Source organism: Cotesia typhae, unplaced genomic scaffold, assembly GCF_013202065.1.
Source record: "Cotesia typhae breed Kobodo isofemale line unplaced genomic scaffold, CoteBio_Ctyphae contig_4, whole genome shotgun sequence".
Lineage (NCBI taxonomy): Eukaryota > Metazoa > Arthropoda > Insecta > Hymenoptera > Braconidae > Cotesia > Cotesia typhae.
In genome coordinates this window covers 10,714,745-10,736,586 of record NW_027423748.1, presented here as the reverse complement: position 1 = coordinate 10,736,586, position 21,842 = coordinate 10,714,745, and the positions used below count along the sequence as shown (strand labels likewise).

At 29.9% G+C, this 21,842-nt stretch overlaps 2 protein-coding genes across 10 annotated transcripts in view; one reads left to right on the top strand and one right to left on the bottom strand.

Annotated features, from left to right (window-relative positions):
• The window catches only part of Vlet (COMM domain containing 10 protein valette), a 154,030-nt gene that overhangs the window by 12,326 nt on the left and 119,862 nt on the right, over nt 1–21,842 (top strand). The window lies entirely within an intron of this gene.
• The window catches only part of LOC141527026 (latrophilin Cirl), a 142,032-nt gene continuing 120,917 nt past the window's right edge, over nt 728–21,842 (bottom strand). For 4 of the 9 annotated variants that reach the window (XM_074242262.1, XM_074242261.1, XM_074242260.1 and 1 more), the window contains 14 exons: nt 15,537–15,643; nt 14,637–14,808; nt 14,318–14,493; nt 13,181–13,825; nt 12,583–12,994; nt 11,696–11,921; nt 11,377–11,542; nt 10,870–11,084; nt 10,590–10,693; nt 9,172–9,216; nt 7,936–8,104; nt 7,039–7,263; nt 4,522–4,728; nt 728–3,684 (listed from right to left, as the gene is read on the bottom strand). In XM_074242262.1, coding sequence (XP_074098363.1) covers nt 2,881–3,684; nt 4,522–4,728; nt 7,039–7,263; nt 7,936–8,104; nt 9,172–9,216; nt 10,590–10,693; nt 10,870–11,084; nt 11,377–11,542; nt 11,696–11,921; nt 12,583–12,994; nt 13,181–13,825; nt 14,318–14,493; nt 14,637–14,808; nt 15,537–15,643 — 3,673 coding nt within the window. In that variant the 3' untranslated portion in view covers nt 728–2,880. Of the gene's footprint in view, nt 3,685–3,996; nt 4,729–6,821; nt 7,264–7,935; nt 8,105–9,171; nt 9,217–10,589; nt 10,694–10,869; nt 11,085–11,376; nt 11,543–11,695; nt 11,922–12,582; nt 12,995–13,180; nt 13,826–14,317; nt 14,494–14,636; nt 14,809–15,536; nt 15,644–17,020; nt 17,128–21,842 lie in introns of those variants that run through there. The other 5 variants (XM_074242263.1, XM_074242264.1, XM_074242265.1 and 2 more) reach the window with 5 other exon arrangements.

Here is a 21,842-nt window from a genome sequence, read left to right as displayed (position 1 = left end):
AGTATCTCACATTTATGTAATATTATTAATTAATTAATTAATTATTTTACTTAATAATTAATTTAATTATTCAACATGTACAAAGCATTATTTACATTATATACAATGTCGGAAATAAATTCTCCAAGGATAACGGGGAATAAGTAACTACAGTAATTATATTGATAATAATAATAATTAATAATTGTAATATTATTAATAATAATAATAATAATAATAATAATAATAATAATAATAACATAAAACGTATCAACGTTTGACGGTTTACATTTTTTTTTTCGTCATTCATACAAAAGCGTTCATTCTTTTATCTCTCATTAAACAGAAAAATTTCTGCTATAATTTTTTTTTTATTCACAATTAAAAAATTTTGCGTCTTTACTTTAAAAAAAAAAAAAAAAAAAAAAAAAAAAAAAAAAAGTGTCAAATATTTAACATAAAAATTTTTTGACGCAAAATTTTTCACTGTGTTCGTTGCCGACAGGAGCAAAGTCCGGATTTACGTCAATATTTTTTTTTAAATTGAGAAAATTCTACTTTTGCAAATATGCGTGCAAAGATGGGTCAATTTGTGATTAAGGATTTATACACAAACTATACTATTACAATCTAATCAATTTTAAAGATTTCATTACGCTAATTTTTAATTTTTCGCTTTCATTATTTTTTATTTTGTAGTTACAGTAAATTACTGTTTAATTGAGAAATAAACGTCGAGTTTATTGTAAAAAAAAAAAAATTATAATTTATGAATAAAATAAAAATTTCAAATTCGGCAGTTTCTTCCGACAGAACATCTCGACATTTTGCAAAAATGAATATTGCAACTAAAAATAAAATAAATTTTGAAAAAAAAAAAATTATAACAAAAAATAATAATTTTAATGAATTAATTAATGCCTAGTACAAAATAAAAATAAATAGAGCACGTAAGTCTAATCTATTATATATGAGACGCGAATAAGATATTAATCTATCTACTTAAAAAATATAGTAAAAAACAGTGACTAAGTTTTTCGCCATTTTTTTATCGGCGATTTTAAAATCACGCTATCTAATTATATTAATATTAATAAATAATAATAATTAATAATAATAATAATAATAATAATAATAATAGTGATCAATTGATTATTATTTTTCCAGGTTTTTTAAACTTATTTCCTCTCATTTCTTCACGGCATATCATTCGTTCATTATCAGTACAATTTAAACCAATATTTATATTTATATAATATCAATATTGTATACATACATTTATATATATATATATATATATATATATATATATATATATATATATATATATATATATATATATATATATATATATATATATATAATATATAATTCTACATATATTTATAAAAATAACATTTGTGACGAATAACGCAACGTTTCAAATATTATATCAATTTACAATTAGTGAGATTACGGGAAAGAGGGCGAAGAATTTATTAATCATGGTCGTTAATTATTAGTCATTACTCGTTACAATTTTTAAAACTCTCATTACTCATAAATCATTTGTAATTATTTATCAGGAAATTTTATTTCCTTTTTATTATTTTATTTTCTTTCATTACACTAGTGAGGATAATTAAAAAAAAAAAAAAATTAACTAAATAAATATTTTGACTTTTAATTAATGAAAAAATTAATTACAAAATCCTTTTATTAATCGAAATTATTTAAAAGGTAATTTAATAGAAATAATTAATAATCTTAGTCCTCTTATTTATCGTCACCCACATAGATATGTATTGTAAAATTATTAAATTTATAAACCTCCTACTTACTCCGAGTACGTATGTAATTATTTACAAAATTATTAATACAATTATACAATTTTCCTCCTAAAATTAACCGACCATGTTACAATTATAATAATAAAATACATTTAATGTCTTTATCTTAAACTTGCGTTGTCCACCGCCTTTCCGATAATTCTCGCGTACTTGTCTTCACTCATTACCATTATCAATAATAATAGTTATTATTTATTATCCTCAGTTAATAATTGATTAATTGTATTAATTAAAGAAAATGCCTCACTTCACTTAATATTCCTCCGTCTCAACTAAGCAGTCATTCCTGCAGATTTCGGCCTGCGAAAAATTAATAAAAATAACTAAAACCTCCGAAAATAATTAAATCACTTTATACTTTTTTTTTTTTTTTTTTTTAATCATTTATCATACTTATATTATTAATAATAACTATTTATTTATTTATTACTTTATTATTTTGTTTTCTTAAGAACGGCGACTGATTATTGAGCCTGGACTAACGCGGTAACGTCATTGCCCGAGGTAGGACGTCCTCAAAGTTTATTTTATTATTATTTTATTAAATATAATTATTATGTCTTTTATATTTAAATATCGCGTTACTGATGATATTTTTTTTACTATTTTCAAAGATGGATTTTTCGTTATTTCAATTAAAAATGAAAAATTTTTATTATTTTAATTAATTTTCTAAAAAATAAATTTTTTTTTAATTCTACACGGAAAGACCAAGATGACACTAGATATTATCCCAGATTATACTCAGTGATATCTGGATTATACTAGCTACTATCTGAATTTTTTTTTATTTAGTATCACATCTTGTTTTTTCCTTGTACTTAAAATTAAAAAAAATTTTTTTCTTATACTAAAATATTTTTCAAAAAAACATTGAAAATAATTTTCTTAAAATTAAATTAAATTTTTTTTTAATCAGCAAATAAAAAAAAAATAATCCTTATCTTTGATAGAATTTTAGCATCAGTAACGGATTAATTAATATACATTGATATCAATTACTATTTATACCGATTGATTGATTAAAAAATTAAATATCGTAATGACGTAACACAGATTGATTGATGATCTATTAACACTCGCTGTAAGAGGGCGGAGGAACCCCGCGACCGGTGTACATGTCCGTCTGAGGTTGTAGATGACAAACGACAGTATGTCCATCAAGGACGGCGACGGTCCTGGTGTGGTCGGGCTGAGACATCCCGTAGGTGTTTGACTGGAGGCGATTGTTGATCTCGCCTAGCTCGTACTTGGCCTGCTGGCGCCTGAGCTTTTCCCAACAGGCGTTGAGAGTCCGCTCCTGAGCCGGGCTGTACTGGGAGGGCTCGTACTGCAGGAGGTTGTTCCGGTCCATCGACTGTCCGTAGTGGACAAAGTTCCGGTCATTCGCGGGGGAGTACGGGATAAGCGGCCGGTGGTCGCCGTAGCTGCGCGAAGATTGCCGGCTCATGTCGCTCTGGCGACGGCCGTCCTCGTCGGACATGTCAGAGACCTGGATCTCCCCGACGACGCCGCTCCCGTTCCTCTCTATCTCCTCGTAGACGGGATCGTCCTCGCCCACAAGCCCGCGGGACAGGTGCACGTGAGTGTGGTTCGTGTGATACCCCGTTCCCGGGCGACTCCCGTCCCGGATCTCCGTGTAAGTGTGGTTGTACGGAGAGGCTGCTCGGCGACCCAGTCCCCCGGCTACTCCCGCGATGCTCGATGATCGGTTGTTGATGTCTAAGTTGGTGATGTCGGTCATCAGCTGCCTGCTGCTGCCCCGAGTTCGTCCTGTGTGTCCGCCGAGGGTCATTGTGTTGTGAGTACGCGGGGATTCCTCTTGCTCGGAACCGCCGTGTCCGGAATCACGGGAATATGACTTAAAAGAAATGTTCTGTGGAATTAAATTTATTGTTTAGTTTTTTTGATTTTTTTTTTTTTTTTTTGGGAAGTTTATTTTGAAACTTTTATGAATTTTTTTTTATTATTATAAAAATTATTTCTTTTATTAATTTTATAAATAATATTGATATTAATTTATTACACTTATAAAAAAAGTAAACTTGACTATAAAAATTAAAAAAAAATTATAAATTTATTAAAATTCTAATTTTAAAATTTTATATCATGACTTTAGATCAAATTTTTGAATCAAGTTTATTTTTTTTTTCAATATATAAAAAAAATTAATTAACTAATCTATAAAAATCCAATTATTATTTTTTTTCACACAGAAAAACATTAATTAAAAATTTGAGTTCCAAAAAAAGTTAGATTTCCATTCAATATATATTAAAATAAAATTAATTAAATCTGAAAACATGAAAACTCAACAAAACACTCGGTGTCGTGAAACTTGTTAGTTAAAAAAACATAAAAAGTTTTGGTAATTCAAATGAAAGCTCGACAAAACTATTAAATTACTGAACCAAAAACGGGATCTCAGTTAAAATAACTCACAAAAGTTTCATATATATATTCAATACAATAATAATCTATATAAAATACCTAGTCAAAGTCAAAACATAAACAAAATAAGTAAGCGTTAAAGTTGTGGGTGCAGAAAGCAGATACTGATACTCAGTAATTAGTAATTAGTGATTAGCAGTTAGTTATCGTTAATTAGCAGGCGAGAGAAGCCAGTAAAAAAGAAAAAAATTTTCTGTGCACCAGTAATAAATAAAAGAATTGTCGGTTATTGTTATGCGATATGCGATTTGCGATTAGTTACCTTCCACATGAGGTTTTTGTTAATAGGGCCCCAAGTGGCGGTCGCAGATTTTGGGATATTAGGAGCTGACGGAAAAAATGCGTGACGAGTGTGCGGCAAAGTAGCGACTGCGGATGCATCTGTAGATGCCGTCTCGCGAGTTACTGGTGCCACCGGTGCCGCTGGTTGTCTATCGTTGTTTGGCCAGCCTCGCCCTGACATCAAGTACTGTAAAGCAATCGTCTGTCGTTCTCAATCTCTGTCTACTCAACCATCCTTTTTTTATTTTTTCACGGTAATTATTTTATTAGAATTTGTCGGGAAATAATTAGTACATTTAAAGTAAAAACAAAAAAAAAAAGACAGACCAGATAGTAGATTATTAATTTAAATAAAGATATAGCGTCGATAAAATTTGGTTTTATGTAACATGTTCTGTTTCTGTTTCTGTTATTGGAACTGAGTTGTTGTTGTTGCTGTTGTTTACTACTGCTGTTTAACTTAACTACATTATTATGCAATTAATTAAACTCGGTCTTGGTATTGTATGGTATTGTAGTCGTTTATATTAATCAGCAGAAATAGTTGTCGAGTCGTGGATCCGACAGATCTAGGCTACAGCCTGCGCTACAGTACTGCTTCTATGTATCGCATATCAACGAGGCGAGTTGGCCTACCGTCACTTGGATCGATGTATGTTTCGTATGTTATATATATATATATATATATATATATATATATATATATATATATATATATATATATATATATATATATATATATATATATATATATATTTATACACCTACTTCCATGTAGATGGATAAATTTATAAATATATATGAGATGCATGCGCTAGCCAGTGTAAGCCAAGTGTTAAGTACTAATTTATTATCTATGTTTTTTTAGCCGACAAATAAAGCTTAAATATTTTATCTCTAATTTTTTTTTTTTTTTTTTATTTATATTTTTATTAAAAAATTTCATTAATTTTTTTGTTAAAAAAATTTTTTTGACAAATTTTAATAATTTTTTTTTTTTTATTAAAAAATTATTACTGCAATAAAACTTTAGAAAAAAATTTCAATAAATAATAAAAAAAAATTATTTTCAATTAAAATAAAAATAAATAAATTTTTTTTATCGGCTAATTAATAAAGTAATATATTGTGCTAATGTATACCATACGAATCTTTCGAACTAATAAAATAAAAAAAATATTATTCCGAATAACAAATAAATAAATTTAAATATTAATAGTAGTATAAGTATACAGTATATAGTATAAAGTATGTGAACAATTTGTCAACAGTTCGCCGAATTGCATACGAATTGCACACAGTGTACAACAAAGTAACCGTGACACCGCGTACACCAAACCCCCGCTGGGCGCAATCACGGAAAAACCACCATCATGTGTTAGTAGAGGTCTTTATACATTTTTCATTTGTGGCTTAAAAAATAATAATAATTATGATGATAATAATAAAAATATAAATAATAGTGATGATAATAATTGAAATGAAATGTGACTGTGTGTGTCCGCTTTCCCAGCGTTTTTTAGTTTAAGTTATTGTTTAATATTCAACTTTTAAATATAGTGCGTAAGTTTGTATTTACAAAGCGGTAGTGAGAGATGGCAAATAAATATATACGATGGATGGATTATTATTATTATTATTATAGATAATTACATGCATGTACTACTGAAATAATAATTAGTTTTAAGAGTAACGAGTTGCCTCATTTTTCTTTTTTCTTACGTTTAGTAATAATAATTCATAATTACATGTGACTTTTTTTGACTAAATATATTATCAGTGATTAAATATTTATTTTTTTTGCAGTCTCTCATTATTTTATTTACTTTTTTTTATTATTTATACGCAAATAATTTTTTTTGGCAATTCTAAAATTAGCAAACGTCTGATAATTTGAAAAAAAAAAAAAAAATTATCAAATGTCTTAATTTTAATTAAAATTTTTTTAGCGTACAAATAATAAAAAAATTAATGAAAAAACCCGTAATTTCTAAAATTTTTATCTGAACTATATACAAAAATAAATTATTAAATGAAAAAAAAAAAAAAAAATAAATAAAATGCATGGGATTTGTTGCTTCTAAATCGATGATTAAAAAAAAAAAAAAAGTGATTGATGGCTCGAGTAAAAAAACTAAAAAAAGTAATCTAATAATTGTAAAATCTAATTGAAATAAAAAAACAGGTTAATAAATAATAAATAATGATAAACTATGCGAGAGTGAAGCGAGAGACCTCGAACGGGTTTCCTGGTTTGGTGTATAAGCGGCTTATGGATACCTTGCTGGCCAGGATGCCTATTGTGGTTGCTAGGTGCCATCATGTGCATCTGGTGTGCCCCGTTTGGCGATCTCACAGATAAATTGTTCAGGTTGACATTTATCGAAAGATTCGTATTGTTGTTTGGTGACGTTGCTGTCAGTAGATTGTTGTTGTTGTTGTTGTTGTTGTTGTTGTTGTTGTTGTTATTTGGGTGATTGTTTGCCGGAGTACCCACATTTGATGCCGCGTGCGGCGATAATCCAGAGCTATCGGTCGTCGGGGCCGACGGGTTCGAGGATGTGTTGTGGGATGAAAAGTCCTTGCCTCCGTTTACTCCCGCTGCTCCTACGCTCGTTCCCGAAGACCCGCCACCGGAACTGCCTGTTACTGTCTTTGAACAGCGCAGACACTTGGGCAGCCATGAGTGTCTTCTTATGAACTTTCTGTACTCCTTACGCACCTAGTTAACCGCGACAACAAAACAATACTCGTTTTTAAGGTGCAATTAACAAAATAAAGCTGCGGTGTTCTCAAAATTTTTATAAATTATTTTAAACCAAGCGTTATTTATTTTTAAATAAAATATATCTCGCCATTAATTTCAATAAATGCTTTTTTTTAATTAAATTAAACTATGTCAACTATAAATAAATAAAATTTTGCTTGATTAAATAATTACTTTTGTTAAATTGCACTGTACTATCTTAAATATTGACATTTTTCAGATTATAACAAATTATTTTATTGAAATTAATGAAAAAAAAGAAAATTTATTTACTAAACTGTGAATTGTAAAAAATAAAAATAAAACGCGTGCTAATTTAAAGAAAATGCCACTACAAGGACATGAGGTTTTAAATAAGTAATTAATTATTAATAATTGGCTTATATTTTATTTGACAATTTTTATAAATAAGACTGAGTTTAAATTTACTTATAATAATAATTTAATTAATATATAATTAATAATAATATTTTTATTATCATTAGTGATGATGATTGATGAATTTAAAATCGATGTACGATTGTCTTATCATTAAATTTAATTTAATTTAAAATATTTTTATTTTCATTTTATAGTTTAAAATGACTAGATTAATGTAGGCGATAGAGTTCCTGTAAATTCCCTTACCTTCTCATTTTGAATGCAATGAAAGACAAATATAAACATTCCTTGCAGGCTGTTTAGCGCCGTGAATAAGTACGCCATTATTACGGTTTCTTGGTTTAAATAGAGCAATCCGAAGGTCCAGGTTAATCCTAGTAAAAATACTAGTATGATAGCGCCTCTCAGCCATGCCCTAAATTCGGAGTAAACACAAATTTAATATTTATAAATTAAACTCTATAGATTTATATATTTTTATTCTACTAAATATATATGTATATATATATTTATGATAAATAATTGTTAATTGTAAATTGTTCAGTACGAGCGGTACTATTTAATAAATGACAAGATTATAATTTTAATTAATATTTGTAATTAAATATTATTGCAATTCGTATTCGTAAATACAGTTTATGTAATTATTAAAATTTTATTTCATCTCGTCATTTTATAATTAATTTATGCTAATTATCGTGCTCCAATTATTAATTAGGCTGTAGAGGTGCTAGACAGTGAAATAGTCGGATAGTAAAAATTATTTCACTTTAATTAATAGTAATATTATTAATAAATTTTATTGTTAAAAATAATTTGATAGCAAAAAATTATTAATTTTTAATAATTTAATTTTTTAGCGTGCAATTTTTTTATTTCAAAATTACATCATGCATTTGTTAGTGTGTTAGTGTGTGAAAAAATTTTTTTAAGATTGATATAAATATACATTTGATATTTCAATTTTTTTTTTGACCTTTTATTTTTAAAGTCGACTATTTTAAAAATCATTTTAATAAATGGAATAGATTTTTTCTTTTTTTATCAAACGGAAATTTAAATATTTAAAAATTTTCTAAAATAAAACGGAAGTCAAATATCGATTGAATTTTTAGATAAATTTAAATATAAAAAAAAAAAAATTTGACCTTACGTTAAAACATTTAAATAATTATTTTATAAATAAATTTCATTGTTAATAAATGAAAATTGACAGCAATATAAAAACAATAATCACTATTATTTTAAAATTAAATTATCGATTTATGTATATCTATATTAGCGATAAAACGGTGATAAATTAGCATTGCATACACAAACTACCGATTTAAATAAATGAAAATAAAAATAAATAATCAATACTTTAATTAAACTTGTCGTTTACTGTGATAGTCTGTAGTTAAATAAAGTCAGGGTAGACAGAAATAAAATAAAAAGAATAATAATTAAATAAATTAATAATAAAAATGGTAAATATCTTACAAGTGCGCTTGCAATTTGTTGGGAAGAGCATTCTCTTCCTTTCCACTACCAACCAACCAACCACGCCATGCAGAGGAATGTAGAAGAGTGTAGACAGAAGTGGGTAGAAGATTTTTTGTTTTTGTTTTTAATTTTTTGTTTAATAAACAAAATGAAAAAAGAGAGCAAAAGTTAAATGATTATCCCGGCACCAGTCGACTAATCAAATCAATTTATTATTTATTCTAAATACTAAGTACTCGATTCATTTATATTTTTTGTATTCTTTTTCAAGCTTCCTTTAAGTAATTTTTTATTTTTTTAATAAAATCATAAAATAATTTATAAAAAAAATTAAACGATGGATAAAATTTATTTAAAAAATTTAATTTAGCTTTGAATGATTTTTAATATTACAATAATTTTACGGCTGCCCAATTTTATATTCAAGTATTTTTTATTTGTAAATTAAATTTTTTATTAATTTGGAGTGCAATTTTTTTTTTTTAATCTCTAATAAAATTTAATGTAACATAAATTTATTTTTTTCATAAAAATAATAATTAAAAATACTGATAAATTTATTTAAATCATTCGTTAGCATAAAAATAAATTTATCCATCCTCGAAAATATATAAAAGCCGGTACCGCTGGAGGCTATATGAATACTTCATCGCTTATATTTATTTATTAATTAAATTTAAATTTTGACAAAAAAAAAACCAAATCGGATTATAAATTAACAAATAATTTGAATCGAGCTCAATATACATTAATACCATTACCAAATTATTATAAAAAAAGTATTTATTTTCATAACTTTCTATTTTAAATATACGTAACTAATTTATTGGTTTATTTAAATGGCAATTAATCGAAAAAATCTAAATAATTATTCAAAAATTAATTCTATCTGAAACAATTTAACTAGTTTTATTAATGCTGACAGTTTATTGATTTTTTTTTATTTTAATTGTCGAAAATATAAAATATATATTCTTTTAACGGGCTAATAATTTTGTTAATTTTACCCCGGAAAAAAGGCTATTAATAATTACTGTGTACTGAGTAAAATAAATTTGCCAACATTCCAACAAAAAAAATAGTTAAATAATTAAAAAAAAAAAAAAATATTAAATAAAAAAAAAAAAACTCTGCTAAATAATAAATAAATAAAAATGAAATGTGTTCAACCTACAGCAGCCTACACCAATTAGTTATTATTAATTCTAATTGTAAAGCAAAAATAAACACTTGGTCAAACAAAACGTTAAGATAATTAAATAATAATAATAATAATAATAATAATAATAATAATAATAACTAAATGATAATAATTGTTTTGAAACTATCGTATTAATTATTAGTGGAATACTTAAAAAAACAAATGGATATTGTGTCATATTAGCGCAATAGTGCATTTAAAAATGAATGCTTACCTAGCACTCGCGAGTCGTGAGTGTTCTTTGCTTTTCATAGATACCGCGGTGTTTGCGTGTCGACACATCATATATATCGCCATCGACAGGAACACAACGTTTGCCTGGTGGGTAAACAAAATTTATTATTTATAGCAACAATCGAAAACGCGTAATTATTCATTATCGTTAAATAAAATATTTAAATAGACACAATGGTTGATGTGATTAAATTTAGGTGTGTAATTTTAGGTATAATAATTATTGTAAATGTCGGAGTTGTATTAAACAATTGTCTTACCAGTATAACGAGTATGACGGGTCCCACGAAGCTGAAAATGAAGTAGTTGTCTGCTCTAAGCCAGCAGTATCGATCTGTTCCATAACTCAGAGGATCTATTATGCAAGAAATTGCAACAATTAGCAATGGACCGCCGTATGCTATTAAGTAGTACCAGCGTAGGCGGGATTTTTCAGCTTCAAACACTTCTATTAGCATTACATACAATTGAAAACCTACGGAGAAAATAATTAACGTTTGTTAGGTTACTCAGAATATCACGGGGTTAAGTTGGATATATCAACAGCAATTATTTTTTTTTAATCACGTGTTTATTGGTTTGACCTATTTTTAATTCAATAATTTCACTTTTAAAAATAAAATATTTTATACTTTTAATTCAACTTTGCGGTTTAATTAAACTGTGTTTATTAATTTTGCAAGCCACAATTTCTCTGAAGTATATAACTAAGCTAAAAAGTTTAAACAACTCAATGATGAAAATAATAATGATAAAAAAAATCTTACCTTCGAGGAACATCCAGGCGAAGGCACAAAGAAAGAAGAAATGTAGGAGACCAGCGACAACGCCGCAGACAATTCTTTGGTCGGTTTGTCCGATCCCGCAAACAAATAATATTTCTGCGATAAGTAGACAGACACAAAGATTCTTATGAATGGTTGTCCGGTCCGACTGAAATGCATTGAAAAGTTGTTATGAAACTTTTGAAAGGTGAGTTACGTCGGGTATTCATATTATACTATTATAATAAAATAATGACAATAATGCGATAATAGTCTGCCTTCTAAGAAGCTCTTTGTTTTATAAGTACATGACATTATATACCTTGAGTCCACGAAACAGCTGAAATGTCATGATAGTGAGAACGAGACAGACGATCGAGATGATGCATCCGACGTAGGTGACGATTTGCAAGGCGACTTGGTGCGTCATATCCAGCTTAACCGCGTGGACGTCCATCAGGACCGCGAAGTTTGTCAGATGATTGCACTCGCAGACGGTATGGGTCTCGTTGCTTCTTGTAGTGCGACAGCCTTGCTCTGACCAAACGCTGTAATTTTATTTTTTAGTAAATTTATGATGATAAGTATTTAGTCTGCATTCGAAAATTCTTTATCTCTAGATAGATAATTAAGAAATGACCTTGCATCTTGAGAACTATTGATATTTTTAAAAATATAAGCTCACCTCGGTGTTTCACTCATCGAAACTTTTTATTTGAGTACCCACATCAATTTTTCATATATTTATATATATTTTTTTCATATATACATATACATAAATATATAAAATATATGAAAAATCAATGTGGGTACTCGAATGAAAGCTCTTGATGAGTGTAACATCGGGATGAGCTCATACCTTTGGAAATATTAATAATTAAGAGAATACAGTGCAATTCAACAAGTCATTATTTAATGAAGCAAAGTAATAATAATAATAATTAAACTTCTGATAACAATAATAAGTAGTTCACATATTATTATTCTTAGAACGTGACTTATTTATTATAGCTCACAGTATTTGTTTTTATATTTTTTTACAGTCAAAGTTTATTAATAATCGTAACATTAATAGCAACAGTAATGGTAAAATGAACAATAACAGTTTGAAGTAAGTATAAGTATACGGATAATGTCATAGATTATTTATAGTTATTATCATTAGAGGTATTAGTTATGGAAATAGCAATAGGTAATAGCAATAGTTACCTCATTACGTAATCCCAGTACACACAAGTGGGATTAGTTACGTTTTCAACGGCGAGGTGCTCAAAATAGATACGAACTGGCTCGGATAGCTGTATGTGTCGACCTTTTCCCAGAGATGCCGAGATAACTTTGCTGTTGAGTATTCTGTTGCTGATATTCCGCGGGGAGCGGGCCTCCTCGTTCAGGCTCACGAACGAGTCCTCTATTTGAGGGTGGAGAATTTCCTCCAGCCGGTCGAACGCCATGAACACCAGCCTGACTATCCCGTCCTCGCTGCTGTTCTCCAGCAACGACTGCTTCGAGAGCTCCACGCGGTTGTTTGACACGGTCCACTTTTCCTGGACCGACTCCGGGGGGAAGATTTCTGATCCGCTGATTATGTTGCGGATTTCTAGCACTCGCACTTCCATTACTGAAATTAATCATTTAATTTTTTTTAATTGTTTATTTTTTTATTTTCAGGATATTTTTTATCATAATTGTTGGGAAAAAAAATCTTTAATTAAGGACAAAAAAATAAAAATCTAAAGTTAAAAAATTATTTCACGAGAAAATAAAAAATTAATAGGTAGTAAAATAAAAAAAAATGTAAACTCACATATATTAGTTCCCTGCTGTACAAAAGTTCTCTGCTGATTAAGTGTTTCTGCAAGAAGAAAAGCGTTTTCCTCAAGCCCAATAAGCAGAGAGGTTGCGACTCTCATCTGCTCTTGATGGCTCAAGTCCTTCCAGGAGGCCATTTGAGCGGTATCGAGCAAGTTACTACCAGTTCTAACGACACTTTGGAGCAACTCGGTAACGCTAACTTCTCTCTGCCTGGGGTCCTGATAGTTCCTGATGTTTTGGGACATTTTCTCGGCCATGTTGCGAATTATTTTGGTGGTGGTCATCATGTCCCCGCCGTAGAGGATGCGGGTGTTGTCGGTGACGACGGCGAGCTCGGGGGCGATCGACAGTATGGTGTCGCCCTCGGAGACGCGGTTGTCCAGGGTAGTCAGCCAGAGGGTCCGGCACTCGCTGAGGTCCGGGGAGTCGCGGAACCACACCGCCGAGTCCTCCGTCGCGACACATTTCCACTTGGCCAGACCGTTAGCTCCGCCGGGACAACTTTGGAGCGCGATCTCTCCGGCTCGTGTCGCATTCCAGATGAGCTGCCGGGCTGCCGTTGGCGGACAAACTTGTCGGTTGTACTCGTGCCACTTGCCGTTCGAGTTGTGATCGGTATACGGAATGCTCGTCGACACTAAAATTATTTGCCACAGGTTACTTTTTTTGGTCCTTTATTTTTGGTTGAAATTAATTATCAGTTTGACCGAGACCCGCTGAGTCACGCTGACAACTGGTAGATATATATATATATATATATATATATAATCTTTTAAGTAAATAGGGGAATCCGGATAAAGTGAGATAACATCTAGGCTTTTCATCGACTTCTGGTTTAAATTAAAATATCATTCGAATTTTACTTAACAAGTTTATTTTTTTAGATAAAAAATATTTTTTTTTATTTTTGATTATTTTAAATAAAAATTGTAGTTTCTATTTTTGATCCAAATTAAAATTTTAAACATTTTCCATCAATCCAAATTCATTAAAAATATTAAATATTAATAAAATTATTATTCCATTAATTTTTTGTCTCATTTTATAAAAAATTGTCTTAAAAAAAATTAAATTCTTTAATTTGAATAAAAAATTGAAAATTTTTCAAAATAACAATAAAAATTTTTACCAATCGGCCGCCGGCTGGTCTTCCATGATACATAACTGTGTTCAGTGGATGACTCAGTGGTTACTGGAACAACGGGCGCAATCGGGCTGACATTGTCCTTGGAAGAGGGCCTAAAATCATCCCTCTCGACGTCTTCAGTCTCATCGACAACAACTGGCCGAGCCGAGCTTGCCGGGCTGTCAATTAGAGGAATTTTATTTTATTTCAAGCTCCGATGACTCGAATTGAATGACGGAGAATAGAATAATATAATTTAAATACATATATGAAAAAGAGTGTGGAGAGTGTGGGGTAGGTTAATGTAGGTGTATGTACTGACCTGGACGGGGTTGTTACGGAGGGACCGAGGGTGGTTATAGCCGGGAGTTGAGCTGGGAAACTCGTTGTCCTGGATGGCGATCTCACGCTGGGACTGCCCGTAGTCCATACACTTGGCTGAGTGGTTATCAACCACGGTGGACTTGGTCTTGATGTCGTTGTTGTCGTTGCAGCTGCAAATGTGTTACATTAAATTTTTTTACTTTTCTCCTCTGGCTTAACCCGTTGTGTCATTCTAGATTTTTACGCCCGGGTATACTGAGGTCGACCGTCAGGCATGCGAGCTCGCGTCCTAGTGTTCCTATCAACTTATATTATATTACAGAAAAAAATAATAAAAACCCAGGTCGAGCCTTTTTTTTCGAACTTTTTATTTCATTATTTTATATTATCCTTAAAATTTTATCAAGGGCCATCGCAATAAAGGGTCTGCGTATTTTTTTTGAATAAACGGTTAATGATCAACTCGATTTTATTTTCCGTATTGTTTGTTTTTATTAAACTCACAAAAATTTTATGCGCTCATTGCTTTATGGTCATCGTCAAAAATATATCTCTTAAAATTTATAGCCTTGTTAAATATTTTCACTCGTAAAAAATTAGTTTATAAAAAAAAATCCGGTTTAATATTTCTTAATAAACTTTTTCTATTTGTTTTTTTTATTTATTATTAAAATTATTATTTAGATAAAAAAATTTAATTACTTTAAAAAGTTGACGCGTTAATTAAAAATTTTAAAAATAAAACGTGACTTTAAGTATAAAAATATTTACTCGAGCTAAACCCATGACTCACTATTTATAAGAACTTGATAAAACTTATCAGCCGTAGCAGTTAATATTTACCATTATTGTTTCTTCAGCAACTAGATAATTCATTACTTCATAAAAAAATACTCACCAGATTGACACTGATAATGGGCTTCGAGGTACTTAAGCGTACTGGGACAAGGGTCTCCAAAATGTACCGGCGAAGCTGTGATACTGCAGTTTTGCTTTAAATGACACCTGAACAGGCCGCGAAAAATCCAAAAATAGTAATTAGTTACTCATTTAAGAAACCAGAGTAACTGTCATGAATTTCATTAACTGCTTTAAAAAAAAAAAAAAATAAACCCCTCCTGGGAATAGAATCCTATCGCATGTACAGTTAAGCCCATAAAATATAAAATAAAATCGAATCTCCGAGTAGATCACTACAACTTTTACGAGCTATCAAGATTGGTATGCATGTGTACAGATAAATACACCGGATAATATTTATTTAATGATTATCATGGTAATCATCAGCGAGTAGTGCTCTGTAGTATGATCGCCGGAGCGACATGAGATTAATCTGATTTTAAGAGACGTATAAATAAAGAGTAATAACAGTCGCAGGTATCATTTTTCAGTGGTTTGAGGTCGGAGCTTGATCTAGCTGTTGAATGGAAGAAGCTAGAAGCTAGAAGCTGGATGTTGGATGCTGGAAGCTGGAAGCTGGAAGGTATAAGCTAGTTTAAAAGGCTCACCACGTATCGACGTTCAGCCTCTCGTAAAACCTCAGGGCATTATCGTAGTTTTCTCGGAAGCTCTGAGGGAAAATGGGAATCGTGGCTTTTATCGTGTCGATTGATTTTTATTTGTCTCTGTATGCCGTAGACTGGCTACTCTATCTACTCTTTGCTCTTTCCATATACTTTTCGCTACTTTTTCAACGTTGTTTTAATTTATATTCATCCTTGGTGCTCTCCCAACTATACGCTGTTTCTATCCTCCTTTCCTCCTTTCCTCCGTTCTACTTCTATTTCTATTTCTATTCCACGCTGCACCGTATATTTTCTTGAGTTGACAATGAGAGAAAGAGCATCTGAGCCGTACCACGGGAGATAAAGAAAAAGTTTATAAAAGTAAGAGGTACTCGATTCGATCCATTAGACCGAGCCGTGGATTTTACGTACTTACGTGCCTACATACACTAAGCTGTAAGCCGCTAGTCAGCTGACTCTCTCATTTATTTTTTTCTCTTTACTTAACTTATACACTCTTTTATTTAAGAAGCTTTCTCTTTCTCGCTTTGTTTTTATTTTTTCTCGGGTTTTTATTCCATTTCTCTGTTCAGTTGCCCGTGAGCTAACTATTGCCTGACAGGGTAGGATACGAGCTAAGAGTACTTCTCTTTACTTCATGCCTATTGACCTATCGCACTGCTTGAATAACGATTCAACTGGCCACGGCTAATGGAACTCGATTTCCCGGATAATAATAATCCCGTTTTATCATTATATTTATTTACGCGGAAAATATTTTTTCTTTAATCAAAATTATTTTTTTTTTTTAAGTTTAATTTAACGAGCTCGCGTTTATTTTAGTTATAGGGGTGAAAACAATTTTTTTTTAACAAACCTATACAGTGATATTGGGCCTCTATGTACTTTCCGGTCCCGGGGCATGGGTCCTCTTGAAAATATGCACTGCTTACTTCCACTGTGCACGATCGTTGCCCGTTACACCTATGATTTTCGGTAATGTTTAATTTTTAACGTCCTAATTTTTATTCTTTTCAATATTTAACGGTAGATTTTCCTTCTCTGGTTCTCGGTTTTAAAGTTGAAATTTTTTTAGTGGAAAATTACATGCGTGTTAGTACAAATAATAAAAAAAAAAAAAAAATAAAAATGTTTTTATCAAAATTAAAGTGTAAAAAACAATTAAAAGATAAAACAATAGTAAATTTGATAAATTAAAAATTACACTTCTAGAGTACTGAGTCATTAAAAAAATTGTCTTAAAAATAAATAAATGTTTAATTTTAATAAAAATAAATTAAAAATAGCATGAATTAAAGTTTTACCAAAGTACCAGGTTAAAACACACACATGGTTAGTTAATGGTTTAAAACAAAATAAAATAAAGAGAACAAGTATGAGATGTATTATATGAGAAGGTTAAATATGTGAGTAGGAAGCTGGAAGCGTTTGATTATTAAACTTCCATATAACATTATCATATATCTGTTAATATAAATGAAATGGAGTAAATAATATCTGTTGAAATAGGATAATGTTGATTTAAACTAACGAGTGTATGGTAGTGTGTGGATAGTTTAGTTAGCAACTGGTTTTATCATATTTGGCGGTGCGAATCTCTCAGAGAGTTGAGTTATACGTTTAGTTATTATATATTATACGAGAGTTTGAGCAAGTTGAGTTGAGTAACTTAACTTCTATTCAGTGGAAACAATAATAAAAAAGCGAATAAAAGGTAGCATCAAAGATATGGACTCGAGTTTAGATCAAAGACAGAGCCAGAGATGCTCCAGAAGTAGTGATAGTAGTTAAATGGTACAAAGCCTGACCAGCAGCGCCAGAGAAGAGACTGAGAGCCCACATATTATATATTATATATTATATATTATGTATTATGTATTATAAAACAGAAGAGCAAGACTAAAGAGCGAGAACCGAGAACCAAGAGCAAGACACTCGAGAGATAATCCCGGAGAAATAATTCGAGGTGCGTTTTAAACGAGAGTACTGTTGTTTTCATGGAAACCGATAAACATCCGGTGCACACTGGTAACCCGAGTAGAGATCACCAGACTCTTTAAAATGACCATTTTGCCTGGAGGATATTCTTCTCATGCATCGCCCTTTTTTATCACTTCACTCCACTCTACTCTCTATTCTTTTCCCTCAGCACTACTCAGCAGTTTAATATGTAGAGCAAGATCTGAATTATTGTACGAAATATATACGCGACAGCTTCAACGGTTTAAACTGCGATCAAACACGAGAAACTGTCATTTAGAAATACTCCGGTTTATTGCATTATTAAATTTTATCGTTCGGGTTAGCTGAGAGTTACAGTACTTAACTTTTCATATTGTCTTTTTTATCCTCTCTATCTTGGATAGATAGTACAATACAAAGGCAGATTGAGCCCGTGCCCTTTTACACTTTATATTTATGTTTTAAATTTTTAAATTTTTAACCCCCCGATTTATCGGACCTTCTATGTTAATAAGTATCATTCGGTTTTTTAACCGTAAGCGCCTGATATATAATGGAACAGAAGATAAAAGACCATGGAGGTCTTTATGATAGTATTATATTATTATATTAGACTTTGATAGGAAATCTGCCGAATCATCGGGTATTCTTCCTAGTCACCGAATAATTATTTTGTGGTACGACCCAGATTTTGAAAGACGGAAAATCGATAAAGTGGATATATATCGTAGGTTTTTACCGTTTTTGGGGCCACAGAGCGTGGATTTTTCAATTCATAATTCATATATAGGATGGACTTTTTTTTTTTTTTTTTTTTTTTTTTCAATACCTAGGTTAGGCTTTTGTGTGTGGACTGTTAGTTTTACTTGTTTTAAATACACACAAGATTTTTTTTTTAAATTACATATTGAACTAGTGAACTATTATTAATTTTTTTGTGTAAAAGTTAGTTTGTTTTATTTCATTTTTTTTTTTTTTGTCAATTATAGAAAAATTTTAATTTATTAATTTTTTGATAAAAAAAAATATGAAAGATAAATAAAAAAAATAATTATATTGAAACTATTAAAAATTATTTTGACCAATTTTTATGTCAGCGGCATTTAATAAAGTTCTGCAATTTTTCAGATGAATTAAACGAAAATTTCTTGCATGTATGCCAAAGCATAAAAAACAGACAATAAAATTGATAGTTGTTTTAGTAAATGAAAACAGTTATTGTACGATTAAAACAATAGTCTAACCGCAAAATCCGTATTACGTTGAATTGCGGGGTTATACATTTGAGCATATAGACGCTCGCGTAACATTAAAATTAAAATCCAATTTCCGGTCATGTCCGGTTGTCTGCGCATTTGCTGGCTGCCTTTAATCCAATTTCCCCGGGCTAAATCCTGATTATCGCGGTATGCTAATTACAAACGAAATCCGTTAATGAGTCGACTGTTCTAATTAACAGTGTCATTATAATACTTGGCTGGGAAGCTCTTACTATTATATGTACTCGTACTAACATAGTAGCTTCATCGCTTCATGCCTCCACTATTATTATGTATAATATACTAACCTTATGCTTTCCTACATTACATATTTATTTCTAGATTAATTTTACGATAACGTCCGTCAATAAACTTTTTGCTCCCCCAACTATTATATACTTTATATTTTTTTTTGCTTCGTTTTATCACACCTCCAACGCGAGCAATGCTAATAAAAAAATAATCTCTTTATTGTTTTTCACCTGCTGGGGTATTATATCATATTTAAATTAATCTAATATTTCAGTAAATTTCCAATTAAGTTACGAGGGCGTTATATGACTCGGTAGTTATTTTTACAAGATATTTTAGTATCGGTTAGTAATATTGTCAAGCTATTTGTCCATCAGGCGCCAGGTAATTGACATTTTTTTCGTGTTTACGTCCAAGAAATTTTAATTAATTTTTTTACCAAGATTATTAACTGACTAATTATTGCCGTGGTATCACATTGCCGACGTGCCTGCGTGAGGCTTGTTCGCATGCAATTAACACCTACCCGTTGGCATATTATTGGAAAAGCACATTCACTGGAATGTAGCGTCTGAGTAACCTATAACCACTAAATGTACCTCTCGGGCATGTCATGTGTCCCACACCTATATCCGATCTGCTCTGTTCGCATATATATATATATATATATATATATATATATATATATATATATATATATATATATATATATATATATATATATATATATATAATATTATTATATTATATGCTCAAGCTCACATATGGATATTGTCTAAACTATATGCTTGAGTACATACGATATATAATAATATTGTTATTGTTATTATTATAGTTATTGGATGCCTGCTATAGCGATGAGCGAATAAATGTGTCGACGAAACATAACTTGGATGCACTATCGATTGTTATGTAGTTGTCATCTCTATATTTCGGTCCATTTATATGTATGTTTTTAAAAATATTCAAAACATTTGTAATTGTCATGCGATTGTTATCTCTGCTGCACAATTGAATTTTTTTATGCGATCTAAAGAGAGATTACTCGACAGCATTTTTTATTTTATTTTTTGATGCATTCTGCATATTTTTGTTTCACTATTTTTTAAATGGATTATCCTTCGTTTATTTTGTCCGAGGACAAAAATGCCTCGCTGATAAATAAATAGAAAACTGTTTATTGTTTTTGATAAATAAATTTCTGTTTATTTTAAAAATTATTTGTTTACTAATTTGAGCTTTTGACCCGCTTTTTAAAGTTTTATGTCAGATAAAATTTGACTTTAAAATTTATTTCGGGGTTAAATAAATTATTATCGAAGACGAAATTCATGACAGTAATTACTTTTTAAGTCTTATAATTAATTAAAATCTTGTTAATAATAAAATAAAAATAATTATAATACTAAAGTTAGCTGACAATTTTTAATTAAAAAAATTTTTATAAAAAAAAAATTTTTTTTCTTTTTTAAAAATAATTTAGAAGGTATAAAATTATAAAAAACATTTCTAATGTCAGTTAACTTGTGTCTTATTCTAATATTAATAGATTATTTAATTTTATCGTAAAAAAAAATAATAATAATAATATTAAAATTAAAAATAACAAGAGCAATAAAGGTGGCACGTAATTAACACATGCAAATACTCGTACATGATATTATACAAGTAGTAGTTGGATGGGAATATGGACGGTCGCGGTCATGTTCGTTTGTACATGGACGGGTTAGCGGTTTCCATCTCACGGTCAATTACTTTATATTCACGTTTGTTTGCCCGACATATCGCGACGTATCAGTCGACTGGCCAACCGATGCCGTCTCGATAAATCGAAATTCGTCATTATCTAATTATTATAATTTAAATTTAAATTATTTATCCTGAGACACAATCTACTTTTAATTTAAAACTTTCTTAACTATTAAACCACTATAAATAAAAAAAAAATAAATAAATACACTGGTAGAGTTATAAGTAGGTAGTAAATAATTAAATAAATCCAGTTGATAGAGGAAAAAAATAACATGAGATACAAGATATTAGATAAATATTGAGGAAATGAATCTCGAGTGGAAAGAGAATAGAGATTGTGAAATAAAGAATTGAAAAATAAGCAGTTAGAAGTTTATAGTTTACTTGAATTAACCAACAAAACTCTGTTTCAATCTACGGAGCTCTAATTGGGTCACTGTTATTTCCTATAGT